Genomic DNA, 20,005 nt, shown 5'->3' on the forward strand with positions numbered 1-20,005 from the left:
TCTCTCAGTTTAAACTTTTGATCTGTGATTTGTGTTCTATTCTGAATTAAATATTAGATGTTGGCACCTCCACATCATTGCATTCAGTTTTTATTCACAATTTGTTTAGTGTCCCAACTTTTTTGGAATCTGGTTTGTATTATATATACATTTTAAAACACGTTGTTTGCATGTTTTTTTGACCTATGCAATAAGATCAAAGTTCATTGCTGAAATTACATCTGCGAGATTAGGGGTCATGCAGTTTTATGACACTGAGCAATAAAATGAGGCATGTTTGTCTCAGTTTGTTTAAAGAGCTTTTAGTCGTTGGGTAGTAGATCATCAAGCCACATGCATGGTCCTTTTGAAAATTATATATATAATATAATATTATATATATATATATATATTGTATAAATATATTTATTTTTAAAATTAGACATACCTTATGAAGTGTGTCTGATTGTGGTAACAAAAAATATTTGGCAATGCTTGTAAATGAGTAAAAATCATCCAGTTGATCAGTATGTTAATAAAACCCTGATTTAAGATGTCCACCAGAGCCACCTGGTAGTAGAAAACATTCATAATTGTGTTAAAATATTGTACTAAAATCTATTATGTATATAGCCGTGACTAATCCCAAAAATATAAACCGAGCTGTAACAGATTGCACCAGTTATTTGTTTAAAACTGCCGTTTGTTGCTTTGAGACTACTCTGTATGTCTGTTAGCAAAATATGTATTGAACTATAGAACAGATTTTTATGAAACTTTCAGGAAACCATCACTGAATGTTGAATTTGGAGCCAATACAATTTAGAATGGCCACCAGAGTAAAGTGACTGTACCCGTAGATGTAGTTGAGTTCACATAGTGTGACTGTGACATCTAGTGATATCACATGAGATTACACGTGTTGGTTTTTTCAAGGTTTGACCAAAACAGCTACAACGCTATCATTTACCTTAAATGGTCTTTATTGAAAACGCTGACATAAAAGGTTTTGGGCATTACAATTTAATTTAAGGAATGCAAAGTTTTCTAAAATGCTGCTCTGTCTGAACTCCACGTTCATAAGCGCTTAATAAAACTTTATTGTGTTCTTCTAACAATGTCGTTTCTGCAGTTTTACTAGTTTCTAGGAAATGTTGTTAAAAGGGTTGTGAAAGGGGGATGATATGCATTATCTATTGACTACAAACCCTGACAGCTGCAAAGCAGAAACAGCTTTTATATCTTTTCCACAGGACAAAGTGGGGGGATGTTTGTCATCCTTTGTGGCAAAAAAAGGCATTTTAGAAAAAGGCATCAATTGGAAACTATTTATTGAACATTTGCAACCAGATATCAGTTAAATACAGAAGTTTCATTTCTCTCGCTAAGTCCCCGACAGCAGGAGCTGGTTCCACTTCATTACTCTGGGAGGAGGGAATGTTACAGCAGGACTCTGTAAGGCGCACACAGTGCTGGAAGTAATTTGGCTTTCTGTCTTCTGATAACAAGAAACAAAATCTGAGTCTGCCTCTCAAATGTCCAATCTGCTTCCTCTCCTTGTGACTGTTTCACCTGCGCTCGGGTGATTTATTTTTTTATTTTTTATTTTTGTCAATCCTGCACATACACGCCGTGGCAAAATGACACAAAAAAAAAAGGAGGCGAGAAGAGAAAACCAGTGAAGGCGGCTGAGACTCAACCTATAAACTGAACGCGGATGTGTAATGACCAAAAAGCTAAAAAGTAAAATGATCAACATGAATATATTAGAAAAAATGGCAATTAGTCTTTTATAAACACCTCGCCTCACCATCCCCAAAACTAGACCAGGGTTATAAATTAAAACTGTTCAAATAAAATCAATTTTACCAAGACTTTGGGCCCATTCAGTTCCATTTCAAGACTGGAAAATCCTCATTAAAAAAAGAAATGGCACTTTTCAGTCTTTTGAACTGGAATCTAGAATCTTGACTCCAATGGATTCGACCCCGACCCTAAAATCAACTCTAATTTACATATATGGGTGAGGCGTTCTTCAGGCTTCCACTGCTTTAGCAGCTGTTCCCCACAGGATGGTGTCAGGTGGGGACTCGGTGGTCTTTGCGGGCTACACCACGGTTTTAAAGGTCTGCAGTATGAGGTTGGTTTGGTGGATGAGCCGGTTTGCACTGATGAAGACATTTATTGCCCTGGGAACAAAAAAACAGAACAAATTTATGTATAACCTTGGAAACTTGTCTCCAGGAGCAAAGAGTTCAACATCAACTTTACTTAAGACATTTAAAAATTCAGTAGTTCCTCGCTACTTTGTGGTTCGTTTATCGTGGACTCGCTCCATCACAGTTTTCCAAAATAAGACTGGACCTGACGCACAATTGGCTGATTGATGGATGAGCCGCACGGTCGGCAGGGAATTTTTATATAAAATCAATTATTTTTAATTATTTAGCACCTGCTGCACCTTTGTGCAGCCCACACTGCAGGATTAACTTCCTGCTGCAAGTGATCAGCTGTTCTGTGTGCAGCGCTGAGAAGTGGGTGTGGCCAAGAGCGCTTGCAGGTGGCTGAGAGCAGAGGAGGCAGGGAGCTGAAATCATGACATTCTGTGTCTTTTAGAGCATTTAGAGTTTAGAAACATTGTTTAGAATATTGTAATAGCGTGGGAAGGGTTTAAAACACCATATATATATATATATATATATATATATATATATATAGATAGATACATACATACATACATACATATACATACATATAGATACATACACAGTGCCTTGCGAAAGTATTCGAACCCCTTGACCTTTTCAACCTTTTGCCACATTTCAGACTTCAAACAAAGATATAAAATTGGGACACAATCGTGAAGTGGAATGACATTTATTGGATGTGTCAAACTTTTTTAACAAATAAAAAACTGAAAAGTGGGGCGTGCAATATTATTCGACTTTTTTGAGTTAATACTTTGTAGCGCCACCTTTTGTTGCAGTTCCAGCTGCAAGTCTCTTGGGGTTTGTCTCTATCAGTTTTGCACATGGAGACACTGAACTTCTTGCCCATTCTTCTTGTAAAACAGCTCGAGCTCAGTGAGGTTGGATGGAGAGCGTTTGTGAACAGCAGTCTTCAGCTCTTTCCACAGATTCTCGACTGGATTCAGGTCTGGACTTTGACTTGGCCATTCCAACACCTGGATACGTTTATTTGTGAACCATTCCATTGTAGATGTGTCTTTATGTTTTGGATCATTGTCTTGTTGGAAGATAAATCTCCGTCCCAGTCTCAGGTCTCTTGCAGATTCAGGTCGTTTTCACACCAGATAGTCCGGTAGACTCGGTTCGTTTCGGGACCAATATTCTTGATCTTTTGTCTACATTTGAGCTGATGCGTTTGCATTCATACTGCACTGTGCAGTCGAGTCAACCTGTTGAACCAACCTGTTCCCCCACTCGCCTGTGGGGGCGCTGCACCAAGAACTACTGAAAGAAACTACACAAAAACCTCTGAAGACACGTCTTCTTCTTCTTCTGTAAATAAAAATAAAAACGAAGTGGCATCAAGTTTTAGGAGTTATATTTAGTCATTTTTCAAAAATGGACTTAGCATGAGCAGAAGATGAGACAGAAGACCATGGAGAATATTGTTTTTCACACAAGGCAGCTGACTGCTCCATATAAGGTCAGAGAAATGTGTGTTTGTTTACCCTGCGGAGCGGGTCCGGTCTGTTTACATTCACACTGTACTCGAACCGCGCTGAAGTTCGCTTCTACCAGACCGAGACCTAGGTTTTAGCCCGGGCCAGAGTTCGCCTTTTTGTTCCGTGACAGAGTTCGATGGCGCGTTCACACCTCCCCAAACGAACCAGACTTTCTAGGAAAACGAGCTAGAGTTCGATTAAAGCGGACTAAACAGGGCTGGTGTGAATGCACCCTCAAACAGGTTTTCTTCCAGAATGGTCCTGTATTTGGCCCCATCCATCTTCCCATCAATTCTGACCATCTTCCCTGTCCCTGCTGATGAAAAGCAGGCCCAAACCATGATGCTGCCACCTCCATATTTGACAGTGGGGATGGCGTGTTCAGGGTGATGAGCTGTGTTGCTTTTATGCCAAACATATAATTTTGCATTGTGGCCAAACCGTTTGATTTTGGTTTCATGTGACCAGAGCACCTTCTTCCACATGTTTGGTGTCTCCCAGGTGCTTGTGGGAAACTTTAAACAACACTTTTTATGGATATCTTTGAGAAATGGCTTTCTTCTTGCCACTCTTCCATAAAGGACAGATTTGTGCAGTGTACGACTGATTGTTGTCCTATGGACAGACTCTCCCACCTCAGCTGTAGATCTCTGCAGTTCATCCAGAGTGATCATGGGCCTCTTGGCTGCATCTCTGATCAGTCTTCTCCTTGTTCCAGATGAAAGTTTAGAGGGACGGCCGGGTCTTGGTAGATTTGCAGTGGTCTGATACTCCTTCCATTTCAATATGATTGCTTGCACAGTGCTCCTTGGGATGTTTAAAGCTTGGGAAATCTTTTTGTATTCAAATCCAGCTTTAAACTTCTCCACAACAGTATCTCGGACCTGCCTGGTGTGTTCCTTGGTCTTCATGATGCTCTGTGCGCTTTGAACAGAACTCTGAGACTATCACAGAGCAGGTGCATTTATACAGAGACTTGATTACACACAGGTGGGTTCTATTTATCATCATCAGTCATTTGGGACAACGTTGGATCATTCATAGATCCTCACTGAACTTCTGGAGTGAGTTTGCTGCACTGAAAGTAAAGTGGCCGAATAATATTGCACGCTCCACTTTTCAGTTTATTTGTTAAAAAAGTTTGACACGTCCAATAAATTTCATTCCACTTCAAGATTGTGTCCCACTTGTTGTTGATTCTTCAAAAAAAAAAAAAAAGTTATATCTTTATGTTTGAAACCTGAAATGTGGCAAAAGGTTGAAAAGTTTAAAGGGGTGAATACTTTCGCAAGGCACACACACACTAAAATAAACTACTACTTACTACTTGTACTACTATTCCTACTTTGCGATTTTTCATTTATCGCGGGTCTTTAGGGTACAGATCCCCCGCGATAAACGAGGGACTACTGTACTTCAAATTAATAACCATTTGGAAAACAAGAGCTTTGACGCAATACTTAAAGGACTATAATAATGTTAAAGATTTTGGTTAAAAGTTTACGAATAATTTATGACTTAATATTGATTTAGCATAACATGTATCACTGAAACCCATTTACATAAAAACAATATCGCCTTTTTTAAAACATGTTTGTTTTTATCTGATAACTTAGTGATTAACTTCTTTAAATATATATTTTTAAAAAAACAAAGTCAATCAATTTTTAACTCACTCAATTCAATTTAACTATTAGGTCCAGTATGTTAGTTCAACAGTATCTTTGTCTCAATAAAAATAGATTCATATGAATAATTTCAACCTGACAAAAGCCAAAAAATATTCATTTATTTATTATAACAATAAAAACACCATATCTGACAGATTTAACATAATTTTGGGTCGACATGGCCACAGTCTGACACCAAGAATACATATCCCAAAAATTTTATTAATGAAGCAACATCTCATGTTCATGTTTTTTCAAAATTTACACGCCCTGACTTATAGGCTCAAGCGACATCTTTATGGATTTTTTCTTATATTTATAAACCAATTTATTTGGCTGAGATATGACCGTTTTCATTCATTCTGACTGGAAAATAAAAAGCAGTACCACTTTCAGACACTAGATGGCAGAAGAGTAGTAGTAGTAGTAGTAGTAATAATAATAGCAGTATAGCATGTCGTTGTATCATGTAATAGCTAAACGTGGCTATAATGACAAATTTTTAAAAAAGTTCAGTACAAAAATAACTGGACTTTATTATACTTTACTGTTTTTGTCTTGAACTTTTTTGAATTTACCATGTCCTGGATGACTGAGAATCTTCACCAGCTATTAATGACACAATGGGCTTGCCACAGTTTCCCACCTTCCTTCTGCTCGCCGCTTGGAACTGTCAAACCAGCTGCACTGCCCCGGTGAAATTCCGCTGATTTGACCATCAAAGTGCTTTTTTTTTTAAAGAATAGTTCAACTGAGACACACCATTAATATAATGTCGAGCAAATAATTTTTTTATGTGGTTATCCTGTTAAATTTTAAAGAAATGCAGTGGCTCGTCCATCAGCGCATGCACGCTTTGCAGCACCGAGGCAGTGAAACTTTTTTTGAAATTCAGCTGATTTGACCATTAAAGTGCATGTTTTAAGGAATAGTTCAACTGAGACACAATTTTACTATAATTTCGAGCAAACAAATAATTGTTTTTAGGTGTTTATCTTGTTAAATTTGCACGACTCGTCGCGTGCACGCATTTACTTCCGCATATCAGCTTTTGAAACGCAGCTGATTTGACCGTCAAAGCGCATTTATTAAGCAAACGTTAGACTAAGACACACCTTTATTATAATTTCGAGCAAACAAATAATTGTTTTTAAGTGTTAATCTTATTAAATTCTTGTTAAAGTCCTCACGTGCACGCTCCCATGATTTTTGGCACAACACCGGCCCACAATTCCAGGTTGTCAGCGGTGACACATAATAGATGCAACGTATACGGCGAAGCAACATATTTATGGATTTTCCCACTTTATTAGACAAATATGGACTGATGCGACTTATAGGGCGGAGCGACAGGTACGGCGGAAAATACGGTAGTTCATTGTTTGGTTCCCATCAGGAAGAAGATGAGCTTAAAGCAAACCTGACCGAGACATAAAGACACAAATGTTACACTTTGTTGTTCTGACTTCTCATTTTATGTTAAACAGGTTAAAACAGATAACATTTATCCATTTCCTCAAATATCAGAAGCAACTTCTTGTTTGCACTGATGAATAAATGAAGTTGTAAAAGCTGCACTGCTCATGGCTGTAATCGTCAGTGTTGGTCTCTCATTGCAGCAACGTCTGAAAAAGCTCGATCTTCTTGTCTGAGTGTCGGTCTAATTTTCAGAACGACCAAAAACAGCTGATCAGATGATCTGAGGGTCGAGTTGAAGCAAGTCGGCGATACTAGGAGGCAAGACCATTTAGGCATGTAGAAGGCAAAATGAGTTTTAAAATTAATTCTGTGGTGCAATTGTTATCAAATGTTTTTTTGTTTTTTAAATACCGTAATTTGTAGACTATTGAGCACATCTGAATATAATCTGCGCTTGTCTATAAGTTGCAGGTATCCACGCTGTAACATGAGATATTTACACAAAAATATATATATTTTAACTTTTAATTAAATATATACCGGTAACGTACACACATATGTGTAATAAATGTTGTTTTCTGAACAGTGCCTGTAACACGGCTGGTAAAAAAAAAAAAATAATTATTATTATTACAGTAGCCTACCAGGAAGTCACTGATCACCATCTTCATCATCTGCCAATAAATCTCAATAATCTGCCATCTTATTCCTGCAGTGTGCAGGAGGAAGGATGCAGCAGCCTTTCAAAACCAGTTGGGGATAGTGGTTTTATTTTTGACCCTGCTCCTCCGTCAGCATCCACTGGCAGACTTGAGCAAAAGTTGCTCTTCGCTTGCGTCCAGTTTTAGTAAACGATTTGTCGCCGCCAGTCATCCAAGATCCCCACTGAGCTCGGAGTGCAACTTTAAATGCACATTTCACACTTGTTTGGAGCAGCTGCAAATACTTTGTCGTTCCCTCCCTCCCTGGGGCACAATGGGGAAGAGAGTTTTCCCCCCTCTCCATTGTGATCTGTTCAGTCATTTCATTGGTCAGATTTTTTTTGTTTAACCTTTATTTATACAGGTAGTCTGAGAGTCATGAGCAAACACACACCCCCACCACCCAAGAGAGACGTACTGGGCAGCGTGAGCGCCCAAGTGTGACGAGGCTAAACATTTTGGCTGCATGAAGCTCGTTAGCCCGTCAAAAATAAATGAATAAATTAGGTGCAGCATTGTACTGTATAAGCCACGGGATTCAAAGTGTGTGAAAAAGTAGCGGCCTATCCAGAAATTACAGTAAGTAATTTTGAATTTATTGGCAGTAAATGTCTTCGTTGGTACAGTGGCACTGAAAGGCTGTCAATGTAAGTAATACAAATAGGAAACAGCGGGAGGAGCATTAAGAGATTAATTACATGAAGTGACAACAAGTCAGTAGACGGACTAGGTGTAAACAAATCATTGCTCTCCCTAGGCAAGAAACCTCGAGGCAACATTGCACTCATTAAAAAACACGTAGTGGACTGATGCTAGGGTCTGATTTGAGGTTACTGTCACAATTTGACTTAAATCTGATCCACGTCTCCATGAGCAGAGTCGTAAAGAGCAGCGGCAGGCAGCGGGGTTAGTTACACTTACTTTCCATCTTTGAAGTATGTTTTGAGGGTGTCACTGAAACTTTTGGAGTACTTCACAAACTCCTTTTTCTGGTGCTCCAGAGCCTTTAAGGGAAATATGAAAAAATAAATGTATATATATAGTTTTTTTAAGAAACAAAAACAAAGATGTAAAAGAATTACAAATGTGTTTGTTACTCACTCTTCGATTCTGGTACTGGTATCTCTTAATGACGTTGTTGACTGTGTCCAGGAGCTCTTTTATGGCGCTGGCTATGTCTCTGTGTTCAGAAAGAAACATCAGGAAGAAACTTACTAAAGTAAATAAATGGAAAACATTCATATCCACATGAATCTACTTCAGGCAAAGCTCGATTGGCTGCAACACTCTTCCTAGCTTCCTTATTTTTCATTATTTACTCACGACCGTGGCGCTACGACGTCAATAATGCAAATTTTAAATTTGTATTCATTACCTTAAAATTTGCATGGCTTTGCTCAACTTCGCAGAATGGTTAACACCTTGTTCTGCGCTGAAACAACTGCAGCGTTACTTCAGAGATACTGACACAAACCTATTCCTACTTATGGAAGTGTCACCGCACAACAATAATCTAGTATTTGCTTTATTGTGGAACGAAGCTAATGCGACACCATTTACAGGAGATAGAGGTTATGAATGAGACTAAAGATTATCCAGCTGCAGCTCAGAACTGCTCCTGGCCCTGATCTGAAATATTTACATTTATTCAGACAGATCAGTAGTGATTACAGTATTTCTTTCTTTACAACAGAAAACACTCACTTGATAGTTTGAAGGAAGCGTACTCTGTCGTTGATCTCATCTGGGATTTTGCTAAGAATGTGTTTCAGTGCTCTGGCCTTTTCATTTAGGTCCAGGAACTCTTGTTCAGGCCGGTCGATCATGAACTCTGCGAGAAAAGATGCTCAACAAAATCATCGCACGGGAAGTTGTTAGATCACAACGCAGCAGGAAAACAAACTCCAGACACTATTTACTGCTCACCTTCCACATCATCCGCAGCCATGCGCAGCAGAGATTCAGTGAAGTTGATTTGAACTTTTTTTTTCTCCAGGATCTTCATTATGATGTCCTGCGTCAGACCAGGGTTCTCCCTCTCCGCCTGTCGACAGAGGAGGAACACAGCTGCAAGATGAGGAAGGAGAACTACACTTTTCCAGTTTTAGAAAACAGCTTCAGCTAAAATAAAGTAGTGAAAGTGAAAAGGAGGTATTTGGTGTAATTAGATGAAATGTGACTGGTTTATTTTTTGTGATCGCCTGGAGACTTAAAGTTTAACATAGTGGAAAACAGTTTGAAAAACAAACACAATAAGAAGAAAACTTTTTTTTTTATTTAGAAACACGACGCAAAAACAGCTAAAGGAAAAAAAACGGAGGTTAAGATCTGGTACTGTTTATAAAAAAACTGAACTACGTTTTCCTTGTATCAAGGGCTGGATATAAATTACTATGCAACCTAATGTATAAAAAAAAATCACAACAGACATTAACTACATGAACAATTCAATATGGAAAACAAACCATTCACTATTTACAGTTCAGCTGTTTTACACTTGTTTTGCTTTCTTCTTTACAGTATATATTATAACAGCAAAAAAACTGATTAAATTGAAAAAAGGCCAACAAGTAGTCAAATAATTTATTAAATGTCTTTTTGTGCAGGCAAACACTAATGGGTCCAGTCATGAGGCTGTCATGACCTCTAGTGGCACAAGCAAGCAGGAAGTGGTGACAACTACTGAACAAGAGCAGCCATAAAGCTGAAGACCATTCAAACTGGTTCAGGCCAAAATACAACCTAAATAACTCGTATAACTATATATAGCTAATTATTTAACCCTCGGTGAAATGCTTGATTGAACACCGTGCTGCACTGTGTGAATGACTTCCATAAAGAAAATATAGATGATACAGTTGTGACGCTGGTGTTACTAAAAGGAAGTCCGTGTTTACATGAAGTCAGAGCTGAAGCAAAAACTGTCACTGTTTTCTACAAATCTGAAAAAGTCCTTTAAATGAATCGTAAATAATTATCTGATAATAATTTGAATCGAAGGCTGTCTTTCAGCGAGGTAGCTGCTCTGCTAGTTAAGAAACCCCGACCAAGAATCAGGGCGTCTGCGAGTCATTTAGCACTGCACCCTCGTCAAACATGCAGCGTTCGGTGAGGTTGGACTGCGAACGCATCTAAGCCTTGGCCCATCGCCCACATAATGCTCTTCCTACTCGAAACCCTCAGTGGAATAAGGGCATAGCTGGAGGCCTGGGTGGTTTCGTGCAGGGGACCTGGTGCAGTGATGGACTGTGCACGAATTCTGTCGTCTTTGGTGACAGGATTCTTATTGTTTCCAATCCTAACTCATCCCGGTTGCGGGCGGCTCTCCACACCGGCCAGACTAACCGAGGATACCAGTACCACCCTGAACTCACCCGATCTCGTCTGATCTCAGAAAGCAGACTAAGCAGGGTCAGGCCTGGTTAGTACTTGGATGCGAGACCGCCTGGGAATACCAGCTGCTGTAAGTTCTCGGGGGCAGCTGTGGTGTAGAGGTGGGGCAGCCGGCTTGGGAGTTGGGATCAGAATGTCACAGGTTCAACTCCCAGCCATTTCCACATGCCATTGTGTCCTTGAGCAAGACCCAATCCCCAATTACTCCCCAGGCGCTTACATAGCTGTCCACTGCTCCACCTGGGTGTATCTCAGGTGTGATGGGTTAAATGCAGAGAACTAATTTCATCATTGTATAGAAACATACAAATGTAGGATTATTGAGCATGGACGTTGTTGGTTTGTTGATACAAATGTAGAGGTGCAGAAAAAAAGATCGATTCATTAAAGAATCTAGATTCTTAGTCCTGGCGATTCTGAATCGATTCTAACGGCTCATAAAAATATGTTAAAATACCAAAGTTCATTCTGTACTTTTGAAATGCGTTTTAAGTTTTATTTGTTTCTGCTCCTACTCCCGAGCGTACTGCATATCGCATTACGTGTTCGCTCGGCCACCAGAGAATTTGGCCTTGCAGGCCACCGTACAGCAAGATGGTTAGCCAGCTCCCTTTATCTAGCATGGAGCGAGAGGACGGCATGATTCAACCCGCTCCTTCATGAAAAGTCATCTTGGATTCCACAATGTTCCGGCAAAGACAAGAGCAGGGTTGGTTGTAATAAGTGTAAAATAAAATTGCGGTACAGTATTTTGGAAATATAACAAATGCGCAGAAGGAAGATGAAAAGCGAAAACTTCAACAAACTTCCTGCTAATTCTCCAAGAGCTGTGAAGAGTTCCCTCTCCATCTCCTGCCGTATCACAAAGGGTTTACGAGCAGACAGCTCAGTGGAAGGCGAGGGGTTCAGGTTTATTTTTAATACGCTGTACGTTATTCCTTCACGTAGCTTTTTTAGCGATAAACCAGTGATAAAACTCCACCATGAAACAAAGAATAAACTTGGAGAAGCTCTGGTGCAGCTGCAGCTCAAAAGGTAACACTTTTTTCTCATATTATACTAAAACTTATAGACTAGTTGTTCAACAAACTTCATGTAATTTGTCTTTGTAACAGGTTGAAGAGAGGCCAGATGAGACATCGCCTGGAGACAGTTCTAAATTTATAAATTACAGTTCAGAAGAGTTTTTGTGCAGACCTGCACATGTTTAAAAATTATGTCAAAGATTTACCAAATATGAATCAATATGTTTAAAACTGTGAAGTTTGTTTATTTCATATTAGGTTAAGTTTTGAAAGTAGAGCAAATGTTAGAGCAATATGGTTAAAAAAAAAACGGTAAAGTCTGTATTTTATGCTGGGTTAAATGTTAATGTACTATGTCAGGCTGAAGACTTTGTTTACTTTTGTTTTTATATATTTTTAATTATCTGTCTGTGAAGGACTTGAGACCTGTCCAGGGTCCCCCGCCTCTCACACAGTGATGGCTGGACAAGGGCGCCAGTAATACCCGTGACCCGAAAAGGAAGAAGTGGGTAAAGATGATGGATGAATAGAAGGATTTGAATCCAATCGTAACACCAACGATCGGAATCGAATCACCAGACACAGAGATTTGCACACCTGACACAACGATGGCGACACATAGCACTTTCTTCTTCTTTCTTATAACTGAGACGTCAGAGAACAGCTAAGGTTGATATGATCGTACGGTCATTTTATGTTTCAGCTCACCTTTTTGAAGGCTGCTCTGAGCGTCTGAGCTGCGGACATGTTGATCCCCTCCAGCTAAAAATAAAAAGGGAAAAAAGGAAAAGTGCACGTTATTGTCAAAATCAAAAATATATGGAGTGAGTCACTTTGTGCTTTCCTATTTTGTGGCAGAGTGGGATTCTGTTGGACTGTGAGCAGAATCAGCTTTTGGTTGAAACAAGTGTGAAGCTTTGATGAGACACTCTGTGTGTGTGTCTTTACTAGGCTACAAAACATTCGGTTTAAATACTTTTATTCAAAGTGACACAAAAGAAGTATACTGTAGGATTTGTAGTAAGAGTAGATTTTAAAGGGCAGTTCAAATCTTTTAAAAAGACGTTCTTGGAAAACATAACAGTCAATATCTTACCTCTTGCAGATGGGTTTTGAATGGCAAAGTGGACAGCTGACATCTTAAAACAACTAAAATCTATTTTTATAGCAGTTCAATCAAACACAGTATTATAAACTTTTCTATTACATTCGGTTTCAGACTATTTGATTATTGGTCATCTGCAACTATAGCAGCAGCTGTAGCACAAAGCTGTGCACTGGATCTGATAACACCAGAGAATGTCAGGCTGTCTTAGAAAACTGTGCTTTATAGAATAAAGAATATTTTAATTGACCAGTATGCTATTAAAATTAACTTAAATTCATGCACATGAAAAAATTGGCAGGGCGAGGTCATGTGTCCACCTCTTTCTAAAGACATTTGCAGAACTAACTCCAGCTTGGCACCAGATGTTTGACCTCTGGATTGACGCACAAACTGTACCAGAAATGTGGAAAAACTCGATCAGTACTAGTTTTTAAAAAGCATCTCAGCAGGAGGACAATGATTTAAAACCATGTGTGCTTCCTCAAATGTTTTTCAAACACGTGACTCATGATAATAGCACTTCATGCTGATGGAGAGCTTCTGCTTGACAGATATTAGTTTGTCTACACAAGAAAACATGGCACAAGTGATGTCACATCAAGAAATCTGCTTTCATGTCTCCAGAACCTCTGGTTTTCTTATTTAAATAAGGCCCGTGTTTTGTTGTGCATCAAGAATGAAGATAGACTCATTTCAATTCTCTGGATTCTTGTCCGTAAGAAAAAAATGTCAATAAAGTTTGCTTTGACTCATCAACTTGAAGAGCCAGGTGATTAACTGTTGTTCATTGATTTTAGTTCTGATCATTCAGTTCAGCCTCATGTTCTCTTTGGAAAGTTGATACAGATAAATGTTAACCCTTTTATAACCAGGTAGTGCTACCAACAGGTCACAGACAGGTACATTTGATTCTACATCTTCAGACACAGTGATCAGCAGCACTGGCACCTCCAGGTGTGTCTGTTCACCATTTTTATTAATTTTGAATACAAATAATTGTGTTAGCTCAGAGCCAGATCAGCAAGTTGTAAAGGTTTTGGATGATGATGTCATTATCAGCCTGTCCACCAAGAACTTGAACTATTCCACCCACAGAGCTGCTGTGGACAAGTTCATGGACAGGTTTGAAAACCACAGACTTCACATAAAAACCAGTAAGACTGTAGAGATGCTGCTGGATCCCAGATCAGCTGCTGATCAGAGCTCTGTGATCATACACAATAGTCCCATTAAACAGGCGACTTCAGACAAATACCTTGATGTTCATATTGACAGTGACTTGAGCTGGCAGACACATGTTACCACCAACTGAGCCAGAATCCACCAGCACCTTCACTTTTTACATAAACTCTGTTTATTTGGTGTTTGTAAAATCATGATGTTATTTTCCAGAGCAACAACAGAGTCCACCCTTCGGTACTTTATCATCAGCTGGATGGGAAACCTAACAATAAAATCTAAAACTCTGAATCATTATTTATCTAGAGCAGCAGGCAAGATCAGGCAGATTCTTGTTAAGCTCCAGGAGTGCAGTCATTTGACATGCGAACAACATTTAACTGACAGCTCATGTCTTACACAGAATCCACCCTTGCTGAACTCAGGGAGGAGGTGCAGGGCTCCTAATAGGGACAAACAATTTGTTCCTCTAACTTTTAAGGTCGTCAATGAATAAATTAAATCCAGTATTAAGTAATGATGTCATAGTTTATTTTTTTATGGTTCATGTCTTATTTTATTATTGAACCATGTTTTTTTTTATTTATTGTCTTGAATGTTTTTGAGCAGCAGTGCCCTTCGAAACAAAGTAAACTTCTCCAACGGGAGACGTATAAAGAACGTTGAACTTTGAAAACTTTCCTGGGAGACTTCCAGATATAAGATATATTCATGACATTTCAGCCAGAATAACCTTGTAATGTAAAACTGATGTCAATGTAACAGTTTATAAAATAGTGTTTTGTGGAAACCACTATAAAATTCTTAAGGTGAAGCGGTTTTAAAATGGCAGCCATCCATTCTGATTTTGGCCCCAACCAGACTAGCTCATCGTTCCGATCAGAATTAAACTCTCTTTATATAAACAGAGGTCATTCAAATAGCTTTCTGCTGCAGGTAAGATGCTGATTGTTCATTGCATTTCCACAAAACCCCCACTTAAAACAACTTGAACTAGTACTGAAGTACTTTGTTCAGCAGAGAAATAAAAAAAGATCCATCTGCAAATCCACAATTTTTATAAACAAACTCGTGTTTTCATTAACCGGGCACATAAAACATGTTAATAAATAAGAAGTGTGTGATAAAAGTCAACTTTCAGGCAGTGCGTCGCTGGGTGTGCAGCTGCAAAAACATTCCTGCTCACAGCCAAGAGATAAATGTGAAAACTTAGCGGTCAGTAGTTCAACAGGGTTCTGTCGAACAAACTTGGCTTATTTGGAAGCTTAACTGAGGTGCTGACCAAAAAAGGGGAACCATGTAATGGAAAAAAGTGTATCGCCAAGCACCAGACAAAAGGTTGGAGGTCTTGGAAATGTGCCTGTGAGCCAACTTAATGTAGAAGTTCATGCAGTTAAACAGGTTCAGGTAATCTGTTTTTTTATGATATGGGCAAAATTATGTGAACATTAGCTTAAAATGTTATAATCAGCAACTAAAACAATGTGCTATGAGAAAATATTGTTCATAATACAATAAAATATATTAAGTCTAACATAATATTTGGGTTATTATGAGAATGATACACGAATAATTTGTCAAATGGATGTGCTCTGATCTGTTGATTATAATTAAATAAGCTGCTGTCCGTCATTACAATCAGACTTTTCTTTGTTGTGACGTAAGACTTTTGTCTTCTGATCCTTTACCTCGTTAAAAACTGGATACATCACCGCGTACAGCGTCATGGATACCATGGAGTTTGTCTCCGCTTCATTCTTCTCCTCCATTGTCATCCTCCAGGGAGGAGTCGCTCTTGTCAAAACGATGAAGAGGAAACTGCAGCTCAAACACACCCACACATACACTCACACACTCACACACCCACACTTCGAAAACAGGACGTTCCAAACAGACAAGAGCCTGGGAAATAAAATGATTTTAAAAAGACATCAATAGAAAAGAAACAAAAATACATCAAATCAGTTCTTGATGCTTCGAAGTGAAGTGAATTCTCGTAGTGCCATACTGATCTGATGATGCCGAGTCAAAAATAGATTTTGTCATGACGAAATTATGCTGAATAAACGAGTCAGAGGGGGTGGACTCCAGAAACCATCTTATCACCATCAAACTGGTTGACCCACTATGTGGTGCTATTTATAAGGCTGAGCTTATTGTGGCTCCTCGGACTGATGAAGTCTTTTGGATGAAAGACGAAACGTTTCAACTAAAAGAAACCATCTGGAGGACCCAACTTAAACTTGTTGGCTTTTTTTTTTACCTGGATTATTTCTGAATTATGTTTATCTACAATAATTAAATTTATTTTAAGTTACACTAATTCAGTCAATAGCCAAAAAAAAAAATATTAAATTTATCTTGTGATGAGAAGTGACGGAGTCATTTTGGGCAAGCCTGGAAACCATATCAGGAGAAGTGATGCTCAGAGCATGGGTTGTGAATGACTCTCAGCTGCAGCATCAAGTTTTAGCTCAATATCTGTAAAATCGACTGAAGTGTAGCCATTTTTGTACTGGCTATTATATAATAAAGGTAAGCGCTTAAACTGAATTGACCTTAAAAGGCTTAAAAACTTGAAAAGGTTTGAATCAAACAGTTAATGCCTAAGTTTTCGGCAAGAATGTTCTGTTAGTGTTTCCCCTACCATTATACAAGCGGGGTGCCCCACCCCATCAACCGAATTGAGCACCCCGCCTACCAAACCAAACTTGCCCCCCCACCTGCCCACCCAGCACTGACGTAGCACTAAGCTAGCAGCGAGAAATACAGGTTCTCTAGCTAAAAAGCTAAAGGAAGCGCTCGTTGCCTCTTCCCTCATGCTTAACGCCCCCAGCCCCCACTCAAAAACTGTTAGTACAAGCTGCGCTCAGACAAGTGTCCGTCCCCTCGTCAACAAAAATCATGGATGAGATGAGCACCCCAACATGGCAAGTTAACTAGAGGAAACACTGTATGTTGTCAATGACTCAGTAACTTCATCCATCCATTATCTTTACCCACTTCTTCCATTTTGGGTCACGGGGGTCGCCGGTGCCCACGTCCAGCAATCACTGTGCGAGGGGCGGGGTACACCCTGGACAGTTCTCCAGTCCATCACAGGGCCACATAGAGACAAACAAGAAACATTCACTCTCTCACTCACCTAGGGACAATTTAGAGTTACCAATCAGCCTAACATGCATGTTTTTGGTCTGTGGGAGGAAACCGGAGCACCCGGAGAAAACCCACGCATGCACGGAGAGAACATGCAAACTCCACCCAGAAAGGCCCCTGGACCGGGGTTTGAACCAGGGACCTGCTCGCTGGGATAAGGGTTGAATCAACCTGGACTAATAAATTACTTTTCACCAGGTCTTTGTGATGTATTAAACTATCACAATAGTACCCATAAAATATTAAGAATATAAAACATAACTGCCATATTAGGTATTTAAACAAATATTAACCAAGTGAAAAAGTATGATCATGTCAGATAAACACCAAAGTAGCTCATATTACCACTATTTAAATAATCAAGAACATGTCACTGACAAGTATGTTTAGTACAACACTCCATGTATATGATTTCTGACTGAAGTACATGATTATGTACTCACTACTATTAAGTTTAATCTATCCTGTGTCAGTAAGCAATGAGGAAGAGATATGTTCTGGCTTTGTTTAACCTGGATGAGGGCAGTGGTACAGTCCTATGTTATCTTGTTGATGACAGTGTGACTTATGCCTAAACACTAAGTTTGCTATGAGCATCACTGACCAACAGGAACTGTTCTGCTCGTAAAGATGCAAAAGCAACAATACTTGGAAGTACAGCTCAGGACTGGACTGTCTGTAAATAGTAAGAATTAGAAGTGTTAAAGCCTTAAAAATGAACTGTTTATAAATATGTTCGAATGCATGAGTGGTGATACGTTTAAATAAAGTGTCTGACACGATGCTTGGCTCTTTGAAGGCTAAAACAGATCAAATGGCCCCCAGGTAAAGCTACACAGCTAACAGCAATAGAAAGAGAGCGATCTAACGTTAAACGGAGATTCCTGTTATATTTATGATGACGGGATGTTAAAACTCGTCGATGTAAAGTCTGTGTAAAGTGACATTTATAACGCGATCTAGTCGTAATATCCAGTCGAGGCCTGTGGCCGAGTAGTTCGATGATAGCACTGAGCGACTTAGCATCCGCGCTAGCTCAAGTAATTTGTACATTTGCGTTCAGAAATGAAATGAAACACGCCAACAAACTACTTCAGGGCTGATATGTGAGTTTGTGTATGCGTGTCGAGTGTGTACTTGTATCTACCTTTGGGATGACTTCTTAAATGAGCTGGTTATCCCGTCGACTGTCTTTAGCCGCTGTGTTTTCTTTACAACTTAAGGCGGAAGTTTTTTAGGACTGGCCCGACATCTTCCGGACCGTTGCTACGTCAACACGCGTTGTCCAATCACCGAGAGGGTGGGCTCAAGAGACCATGACGTCACTAGAACCGCAAATAAAACGAGTAGTATACTTTCATATTTGCCATGCTAAAACCTAGATTTAGAGTTTTTTCTACTTATCTTTTTTGGTATTTGTCTACTTTAAAGTATTGTACCAATGCAAAAGCCCTAAAAACTAAAACACTCTGTAACGAATTTAGGCTCGAGCCATGTTTGTCATTGTAGGATTTTGTTGCATTTGTTTTGTATAAATGAAGACAAAAAAGAAAATAAAAGTATACTTTCGTATTACATACTCACAGAACTTTTGTAAGGACATTGTTGCTCTGATGTCCAATAATATCCAACCAGGTTTCCTTCTCTGTTTTGAAATTTTCTGTTTGGTATCCTAGATTTCAAGACGAAAGACTCCTGTCTTTATTATCAATCTGATCTTGTTTCTTACTAAGTTCCATATCCATAAAAGTAAAATAATGCATGGGAAACCTTTTTTTGAGCTCCAAAAAAGTTCAATCTGGTCCTCTGGACATTCAAAAAAGGGCAAAAAAATGTAGAAACGTTTCGACTCTCATCCGAGAGACTTCCTCAGTCTGAGGTGCTGTATTCAGCTCAGTCTCTGGTCCAGAGGACCAGCTTGAACTTTTTTGGATTTTTCTACCTGGATTATTGAGCATGCATCAGGATACTTTTCTTGATCTCTTTGTAATGGATGTAAAACTGTATCTTGACTCAATCTCAGATTCAAATAACAAAAAGGCTATAAAAACAAAAAACATCTGTAATGAATACAACTTAACTTTGTAACTCGCATTTATTTATCTTTGTATTTTTATTTTATTTATTTTTATTATTATTGTTTGCTTCCTTTTTTTTTCTTTTTTGATATGTTCAATGTTATTTAGTGTGTCTTTTTTAGTTTGTTGTATTTGAAGTAAAGTTCTAAATAAAGATAAAAAATAGTATACTTTCGTACAGTATTTTGCTGCTATGAAGAAAAGATGACTGTTATTATATAATAGCTGTGTTACAGCAGCAATAAAGGCTAACGTGCATAGCAAAATAAAAGATTTAAAACAAAAATAAATCAATTTTCTGTGAAAATGTGTTGAAGTACTACTGAATTTTGTTAATGAAGGAATTGTCAGTGGAATTTATCGATTTAAAGCAAGCAGAAAATAAAAACGAGTTACTGAAATCTTCTTCTTTCGGCTTTTCCCTCTTCAGGGGTCTCCAAAGTGAGTCATCCTCCTCCATCTCTGTCCTCTGCATCCTCTGTCCTCACTCCAACTACCTCCATGTCCTCTCTAACTGCATCCATATATCTTCTCTTTGTCTTTTTGCTGGTAGCTGCATTTTCTAACATCCTTCTACCAATATACCCACTGTCCCTCCTCTGGACA

At 38.9% G+C, this 20,005-nt stretch overlaps 1 protein-coding gene across 1 annotated transcript; it reads right to left on the minus strand.

Moving 5' to 3' along the window:
• Nucleotides 1–1,293: 1,293 nt before the first annotated feature.
• On the minus strand, nucleotides 1,294–18,562 carry LOC119427535 (programmed cell death protein 10-A). The gene is made up of 8 exons (XM_037695164.1): nucleotides 18,469–18,562; nucleotides 15,854–16,067; nucleotides 12,587–12,640; nucleotides 9,387–9,504; nucleotides 9,165–9,291; nucleotides 8,562–8,640; nucleotides 8,382–8,464; nucleotides 1,294–2,168 (listed from the first exon to the last, which is right to left on the minus strand). Exons 2-8 carry the CDS (start codon nucleotides 15,938–15,940, stop codon nucleotides 2,087–2,089), a joined length of 630 nt encoding a protein of 209 aa, XP_037551092.1. The 5' UTR covers nucleotides 15,941–16,067; nucleotides 18,469–18,562; the 3' UTR covers nucleotides 1,294–2,086.
• Nucleotides 18,563–20,005: the final 1,443 nt, after the last annotated feature.

The sequence above is a fragment of the Nematolebias whitei genome, chromosome 21 (assembly GCF_014905685.2).
Source record: "Nematolebias whitei isolate Nwh7 chromosome 21, NemWhi1, whole genome shotgun sequence".
Lineage (NCBI taxonomy): Eukaryota > Metazoa > Chordata > Actinopteri > Cyprinodontiformes > Rivulidae > Nematolebias > Nematolebias whitei.

What these genes read in the sequence shown, in the direction of transcription:
- LOC119427535 (XM_037695164.1), bottom strand. Translation starts at nt 15,940, where the DNA reads ATGACAATGGAGGAGAAGAATGAAGCGGAGACAAACTCCATGGTATCC. An exon ending in TGTATCCAGTTTTTAACGAG is followed by an intron (nt 12,641 to 15,853) that starts GTAAAGGATCAG and finishes TTTTATTTTTAG; the next exon opens with CTGGAGGGGATCAACATGTC. An exon ending in TCAGAGCAGCCTTCAAAAAG is followed by an intron (nt 9,505 to 12,586) that starts GTGAGCTGAAAC and finishes CTCTGTCGACAG; the next exon opens with GCGGAGAGGGAGAACCCTGG.